At 44.7% G+C, this 8882-nt stretch overlaps 1 protein-coding gene across 1 annotated transcript in view; it reads right to left on the bottom strand.

Annotated features, from left to right (window-relative positions):
• Positions 1-6654: 6654 nt before the first annotated feature.
• Positions 6655-8882, bottom strand: part of LOC143283690 (iduronate 2-sulfatase-like) — a 77870-nt gene continuing 75642 nt past the window's right edge. Inside the window, exon 8 of the mRNA XM_076589921.1 lies at positions 6655-8823. Within this exon, the coding sequence (XP_076446036.1) occupies positions 7637-8823 (1187 nt within the window). The 3' untranslated portion in view covers positions 6655-7636. The remainder of the gene's footprint in view (positions 8824-8882) is intronic.

The raw sequence follows: 8882 nt of genomic DNA, 5'->3' as shown, positions 1-8882 counted from the left end.
GGGCTTTTTTTTGGGGGGGGGGGGTAAGGTGGGGGGGGGGCTTTTTTTTTTTCTTTTTTTTTTTTTTTTCGTTCGTGGGCTGAGATTCCCACGTTCACTCGTATCATGTAAGTACAAAATTAATGGGTTTTTAGTTATACTATGAACGTTTTTACCACCGCCGTATATGTGTCCGTGCGTGCATGCGTGCGTGCGTGCGTACGTGCGTGCGTGCGTGTATGTGTGTGTGTGTGTGGGGGGGGGGGGTAGGGGAGGGAAGGCCCGGGAGAGAACAATAGCAGGGATGCTTCCTTGTCTGATCTGCAACCACACGATCATTTTGGTATGTGTCACTTCGGGATCCAGCACTGTAGAAGGCCATACATTTGCATTTGTATTTGTAGTTCTTTTGATCACAACAGATTTCTCTGTGTGAAATTCGGGCTGCTCTCCCCAAGGAGAGAGCGTCGCTACACGACAGAGCCACCCTTTTTTTTTCCTTTTCTTTTTTTGTATTTTTTCCTGCCTGCAGTTTTATTTGTTCTTCCAATCGAAGTGGATTTTTCTACAGAATTTTGCCAGGGACAACCCTTTTGTTGCCGTGGGTTCTTTTACGTGCGCTAAGTGCATGCTGCACACGGGACCTCAGTCGGATTATCGTCTCATCCGAATGACTATAGCGTCCAGACCAGCACTCAAGGTCTAGTGGAGGGGGAGAAAATATGAGGCGGCTGAGCCGTGATTCGAACCAGCGCGCTCAGATTCTCTCGCTTCAGTCCTAGGCGGACGCGTTACCTCTAGGCCATCACTCCACATGGCCATCACACCACATACAGACGCCCGAGGCAGAGTCAGCCGGTCAATTATTAAAGCGTTGGGCTTTCTGATCCAGTGTTCGCCAGTGACAAGGGTTCTAGTCTCCAGTTCGGCATGGTGCTGTGTCCTTGGAAACCAGCTACTTTGATCCGATCTTCTAAAGCGTTGGACTGTCAATCTGAGGGTCCCGGGTTCGAATCACGGTGACGGCGCCTGGTGGGTAAAGGGTGGAGATTTTTTACGATCTCCCAGGTCAACATATGTGCAGACCTGCTAGTGCCTGAACCCCCTTCGTGTGTATACGCAAGCAGAAGATCAAATACGCACGTTAAAGATCCCGTAATCCATGTCAGCGTTCGGTGGGTTATGGAAACAAGAACATACCCAGCTTGCACACCCCCGAAAGCGGAGTATGGCTGCCTGCATGGCAGGGTAAAAACGGTCATACACGTAAAAGCCGACTCGCGCATATACGAGTGAACGTGGGAGTTGCAGCCCACGAACACAAAAGAAGAAGGAGGAGAAGAAGATCCGATCTTCGTCACTCCACCCGGGGTATCAATCAGTTTCAGTTTCAGTTTCAGTAGCTCAAGGAGGCGTCACTGCGTTCGGACAAATCCATATACGCTACACCACATCTGCCAACCAAGCAGATGCCTGACCAGCAGCGTAACCCAACGCGCTTAGTCAGGCCCGTTGAGGAAAAAAAAGTAAATAAATAATAGATAAATACATAAAAGAACTACAACTACTAATAATAATATGAAAAAGGCGCAAAAACTTGATGAAGTCAACTATAAGCGTACAAAAAATAATAATAGATAAATAAATAAATAAATAAATGAACTAAAATAAATAATAATAATAATAATTAAAAAAAATAAATAAATAAATAAACAATAATAATAATAATAATGACAATAATAATATAGGCCAAAGAGCGGTATGAATGCACAGGTAACTGAGGTCGCGTCGGTCGGGAAAGGTTAGACGACTGAATCCCTTCAAATATCCCTTATCGTATCAAAAATAAAAAAAATCCCTTCAAAGATCAAATACGCACGTTAAAGATCCTGTAATCCATGTCAGCGTTAGGTGGGTTATAGAAACAAAAACATACCCAGCACTATGCACACCGGTGGAAACGAAACGGAGAATGGCTGCCTACATGGCGGGGTAAAAACGGTCATACACGTAAAAGCCCACTCATGTACATACGAGTGAACGTGGGAGTTGCAGCCCACGAACGAAGAAGAAGACGAAGAAGACGAATCCTTTCCCACAGCTCCCACTGACTGCTACCTGTACCTTTTCTTGCTGACAGAAGGAGCGTGAGAATAATCAGACAGGGACGGCCTGCAATTGTTGGTTACGGAGTGACGCACTGATAAACCGAGGTCCCGTGTACAGCATGCATGCACTTAGCGCACGTAAAAGAACCCGTGGCAAAATTTTGTAGGAAAATCCACTTCGACAGGAAAAACAAATAAAAGTGCACGCAGTTAAAAAGTAACGTTTCAGAGTAGCGACGCGCTCTCCCTGGGGAGAACAGCCCGAATTTCACACAGAGAAATCTGTTGTGATTAAAAAAAAAAAGAGAAGAAAAAGAAAAGAAATACAAATACAAACAAATTTCAGTTTCAGTTTTAAGGAGGTTTCACAACGTGCGGACCTATCCATATTATACGCGAAACCACATCTGCAGATTTTTTTTTTTTTTTTTTTTTTTTTTTTTTTTTAATGAAAGCGACAGATCCGGCAAAGTATAAAAGAAGAGGGAGCTGCGAAAACATTTAAACGAAAAAAGTGCACGACAGAAGGCACGGAAATGCTGAGGTGAAACAGACATTTCATGGGGAAATGGACACTTTGTGATACATACTCATTACATGTACCAATACCCATATGCATGCACACGCACAACGCACGCACGCGCACACAGACACAGCCACACGCACGGCACGGACGCGCGCGCGCACACACACACACACACACACACACACACACACACACACACACACACACACACACACACAACCACACGCACGCACGCACACGAGTAACACAAAAAAAACAACAAAATGATTCAGCCTGTACATATATATTGTCAGCAGAAAGTCATGATGGAAAAAATCTTTGCTTTGTCAAAAAAGAACAAAATATAAGAAGGCAGTATTCCAGACCTGGAACTTGCATGTTCTTCATCACCAAACATACATACATAAACAGGGAACGGTCTAATGTTAACTATGCACACATTATTTACAAAGCCTAACAATAAACTCAGTAACTGTACGCTTTTTTTTTTATTGGGCACACCAAAATCTCCATCCTCTGTACTGAAATACATTGGTAATCAAGATCAGATTATGCACACAGTCATCCGTTTTCCTGAGAAGACGTTGTAAGACGAAGTATGATCTTCATGCACTGGCAGATTCCAAACGTTAAGACTGTAGGATAAATTCCGATCTTCATATAGATTCCACATTCTGACTTCTACATGCACTTTGGCTTCTCATATAACTGAGAGACAAAAGTGACAAACAGAAAGGTCTTCTCAGTTCAAAGTATGTTCAATAATGGAGTGATGGCCTAGAGGTAACGCGTCCGCCTTGGAAACGAGAGAATAATAATAATAATAATAATGGATACTTATATAGAATCTGAGCGCGCTGGTTCAAATCACGGCTCAGCCGCCGATAATTTTTTTTCTCCCCCTCCACTAGACCTTGAGTGGTGGTCTGGACGCTAGTCATTCGGGTGAGACAATAAACCGAGGTCCTGGGTGCAGCATGCATTTAGCGCACGTATAAGAACCCACGGCAACAAAAGGGTTGTCCCTGGCAACATTCTGTACAAAAATCCTCTTCGATAGGAAAAACAAACAAAACTGCACGCAGGAAAAGGGGGAGGGGGGGGGGGGCGGTGGCGCTCTCAGTGTAGTGACGGGCTCTCCCTGGGGAGAGTAGCCCGAATTTCACACAGAGAAATCTGTTGTGACAAAAAAGAAAAGGAGAGAAATACGAGAAATACGAAACAATTGTTTTCACCCATATCTTAGTCATCATACCAGGCCTTTGTTATCTCCACTGTAACAAAACACGTTGTTTTGGAGGAAAAAAATCATTTAATCGGGCATGTTAGAACCTTATCAATTTGAATTTGACTGATTTTGACTAGCCATGGTATACTGGAAAAAGCATAAATTTTTTTTTTCTTTCTTCATTTTTTTATCTTCTTCTTCTTCGTTCGTGGGCTGCAAATTTCCACGTTCACTCGTATGTATTGGAGTGGGCTTTTACGTGTATGACCGTTTTTACCCCACCATGTAGGCAGCCATTCTCTGTTTTCGGAGGTGCTATTTATATATGGACTCTACCAAAAATAAAACAGTTATGAAACAATTCCAAATAAAATTTGATACCAAACAGTATGAATATAAAACTAATAATCCAATCATTCGATGTCTTTTAAATATCATTATGTACAATGAACGAGATGTTATACTACCGATAGCAAAGCAATTAAAAAATAACAACTGGTTAAAGTATCTACATAAAAAAAATATGCATGAAATCACAACTACACTAAAATGTATTTGGTGCACCATAAGTTTGTCATTACAACAGAATAATAGATAACCTTACTGTCTCGGATCAAAGAGACAGTCCTTTCCCAAAGTACCAAAGACAGTATTCACATGTGCATGAATTATTTTATGGTAATTCTGTAGTTATACAACACTTGAATTTTTCTTATTCTACGTTTGAATATAAAAAAAGAGTATGCTTCGGGATCTTACCAAATATATATGACAGATCTCCCCGAGAGGGTGGGGGGTGGGGGGGGGGTTAGTGAGGTGGGGGGGGTGGGGGTGGGCTCTTCCATACCAAATCTCAGTGGCTATGTCAGTCTTTTGATTAAAACCATTTCAAATGAAGGAATAACAATGAGATGTATATAAAAAATAATAATAATAATAATAAAAACATAAAACAATTTTTTTTTTTGTGCCTCCCCAACTTTCACAAGCTCTTAGCGACATTACCTTTCACAAATGACCATTTCCCCCAGTCGCCATGCATTGCCACACCTAGACACACCCTTCTCATACAGTTCCACACGTTAGGCGTCAACTTGGAGGAGCCGGCGGTAACCTGGTAGCGAATGTGCACCGCTAGACCACAAGTGTCCATGGGTTTGAGTCCCCAGGATTCCCGCACCCCCCACCCCCCGCCCCACCCCCTCTCCTACCCCCACATCCCCCGCCCCAATGTCCCCCTCCCCTCCAAGCACAAGGCACTGAGTGGCAAGTCTGGGTGCTTGTCAATCGAATGACATGAAATGGAGGTCCAGTCTGCAGCAAGGGCTTAATAACGCACATAAAAGAACCCATGGCAAAAAAAAAGGGGGGGGGGGGTTGAGGGGGGGGGGGGGCTGTCCGTAGCAAAATTCTGTCGAAAATTCCACTCTAAAAGTAGAACAAGATAAACAGGTAGATACAGAAACACACACACACACACACACACACACACACACACACACACACACACACACACACACACACACACACACACACACACACACACACAAAAGGGATGGTTCTGCACTGCGACGATCAACACACTCTCTTCAGGAAGAGCAATCCAAATTTAACAGAGAATTAATCTGTTGTGACAAAAAGCAATACAATACAATAAATACAATATACAATACAATACAATACAATACAGCATGGTGCTATCACCAATCTCAGGTCACCACTGGGCCACCCACCAAAGGACGCCCCGCACTGTTGCTGAGTCGCTTCTGTGGTGTGCTGTGGTGCGTGTTCTGATTCACGGAGATATGCACAAGACCATCTACCGAACCCTTCTGCTGATGACAATGATTACTTATTAATCGTAATCAGAATGGAAACTTAAGGCACCACATTTCGTTTGTGTATCTGTTCAGAAAGAAGTCTAATGGATGAGGAGAGAGAAAAAGAAAAAAAAAAAAGAAAGAAAAATACAAATCAGATTAAATGGAGTCAAATAATGCCTGGCTCATATGATTTTCTCTTCGTTTTGTTTCAACACATGATTGACGACTGCTGTAATCATAAATGGATTCATAATCAACTGCATTCCTTTAACAAATTCTGCGCACTTTACAAATTACACGTATGCTGTATGCATATTATAGCTTGAGAAGCAGTATATTACATATTGAACAAACATACACACACAATAATAACAATGATATACGCTATATGGACAACAAACAAGATAGCAAAAAGCCACAAGTAATGCGTTAAGAGGTATTACAGGAGAAAAAAAAACACTTTAGGTTTATGTCAAAGTCATGGAAAGTTTTTTGTGTCTTTTTAGGAGATATTGCATTAGATATGTCATCTGATATACAAGTTCTATTTTTTGTGCACAGTGTCACAAAAGTAGTCGAAATGATTTGTGTACAAACCAACATGTCCAGAAAAATGCATCTGGGAAAAGGAAAACACTTGTAAGAAAATTGTCCGGTTTGTGGTTTGCATTGTTTACACACACACACACACACACACACACACACACACACACACACACACACACACACACACACAAGGATGGTCAACCATTCAACATCGCTTGCAATATGATATAAATTTTGGTCATTGGTTTTAAATGATTGCATAATTATTAACAACTAACATTCTCCTGAGTATGTGAACATTTTCAAACAATGTTACTGGTGATATATCTATCTTGATATCTTTATGTCTATCTACCTATCTATCTGCTGAGCTAGCTAATCAACTATCTATAAACCCCTCTTTCTTCTTCCCTCATATCTCTCTCTCTCTCTCTCTCTCTCTCTCTCTCTCACGGATATATATATATATATATATATATAACCAGCTCACTAAATAGAATGTTTTTCTATGGTTATAAATAAACTTCAATAGAAAGAGAAAGTTGGGAAATCAGGTAGGAAGTGGCAAGACTATAAATCATTTTTTTAAAGAATTGAAATTTGACAGATTGTTTAAAATTTGCATATTGGTGAAAATTGATCTTAAAAACAAAAAAAGAACAACACAAAATCTAATTGCCATTTTCTTGTTTTGTGCTCTCTCCGCGCGTGCGCACACACACACACACACACACACACACACACACACACACACACACACACACACACACACACACACACACACACACACACACACACACACACACACACACACACACACATCACTCATTCACCCATATATCAAGCACACACTCCAAACACGAACCACCCTCACACACACACACACACACACACACACACACACACACACACACACACACACACACACACACACACACACACACACACACACACACACACACACATCACTAATTCACCCACATATCAAGCACACACTCCAAACACTTCTTCTTCTTCTTCTTCTTCTTCTTCTTTGCGTTCGACAGCTACGCAGTCAGGGTCGAAGTCCGAGGGATGCCACAAACTCGGACGTCCGGTGAAGATCGGCTGCCGTCCCCCAGAGCTTGGTGTTGAGGTCAGCACCCCCAGGCCAGGACTGCTGCCGCATCTTCTCATACAGGGGGCAGTCTTGGAGAATATGGGATGGGGTCTGGTCAGCCTGGCCGCAATCACATAGGGATGTGGCTGCCACTCCAATCCTCTTCAGGTGTGCTCGGAGGCCGCAGTGTCCTGTGCGAAGGCGGTAGATGGTAGACTCCAAACACGAACCACCTCACACACACACACACACACACACACACACACACACACACACACACACACACACACACACACACACACACGTATCAAACCAGAGACTCGAGAATCACCACGGGAGAGCAGCCCTCCAGCCTTTCCTGAGCTGGGCAGACAGCCTGTCCACCATGCTGGAGTACTGGCGAAAGTTGGCCATGTTTTTGTCCTCGTTGGGATCGGTCTCGTGCAGGTACAGCTCCCTGGCATACACCTGTGACCAGTCAGCCCGAAAACGCTGAGGATCGAACGCAACCCACTCCGTGTAGCGGTAAGCGTCCGTGCGCATGGAGTAGCCCATGATGCGGATGTCCTTGAGCTTGGGTTGGTCGCTGTTGGCCTGAGGCTTGAACGAGGGCCTCGGGAACTGACTGAAGGCGATTCTCTTCCACCGAGACAGATCCGAAGAGCGGCTGGCATTGTTCGCAGCGCTGCTGTCAGCGGCCTGTTGTTGTTGTTGTGGGCTGGGTATTCCACCACCACCGGCAGAAGCGGCAGCAGCAAGTGATTGACTGACGTTGCGGATGACAGGGACCAGGCTGGACCCTTCCGTGCACAGCAGTGTGTTGAAGGGGTCCGTGGGGCAGGTCGGGGGAACTTCCAGACCAGCCAGCTCCGCCAGTGTGGGGAAGACATCCACCAGTTCTGCGACAGCTTGCGTGGCTCCCACGTTCTGCGACGCCGTCGCCATCCCCCCGTCATGATCATGCCCCCCAGTCTTGGAATGTTTGTCGACGTGGAAAGAGAGCCGGTAGGTCAAGGACGCTTTGGGATGCTGACTGCTTCTTCGCGGGGCCGCGTTCACTCTGGTTATAAACGGCAAGACGTTGCCCTGGAAGATTCTCTTCCATCCTCGTTTGTCTGACAGTACCAGGTTGTCCTGTTGCTGCGGGTGATGCAGTCTGACGCTGGATGCAGTGCTCCGGTAAGGGGGAAGCTTGAAGTCACGCAAACCTCCGCCGATGTCGTCGCTTTCGGTGAAATCTTCGAACCTAGTCACCTGCCTTCTCTTCCTTCTCTTCACCGTCATGAGCCGCGTCAGCACCTGTGAGGAAATTCCTGATGCCTGTGGAGGGGAGTATTCTCGGAGCTCCTGGGCGGCATTTCTGACCGCTTCCAGAGCGTCGTGGAATGGGAAGTTCTCGCCTGGCTGGGACACGGCTGCCGTCAGTCCTGGAACGTAGAACATGAGAGGAACCCGCGTGGCCACCTCGTAGTTGCTGTACTTGGACCATTCCTGGTGTTCGCCCAAGGACCATCCTGCACGCAAAATCATACAGTGTCAGTTTCACTTTGTCAAGGAGAACATCAGTGCATTT

This window comes from Babylonia areolata, chromosome 7, assembly GCF_041734735.1.
Source record: "Babylonia areolata isolate BAREFJ2019XMU chromosome 7, ASM4173473v1, whole genome shotgun sequence".
Classification (NCBI taxonomy): domain Eukaryota; kingdom Metazoa; phylum Mollusca; class Gastropoda; order Neogastropoda; family Buccinidae; genus Babylonia; species Babylonia areolata.
This window is presented reverse-complemented; position numbering and strand designations above follow the sequence as displayed.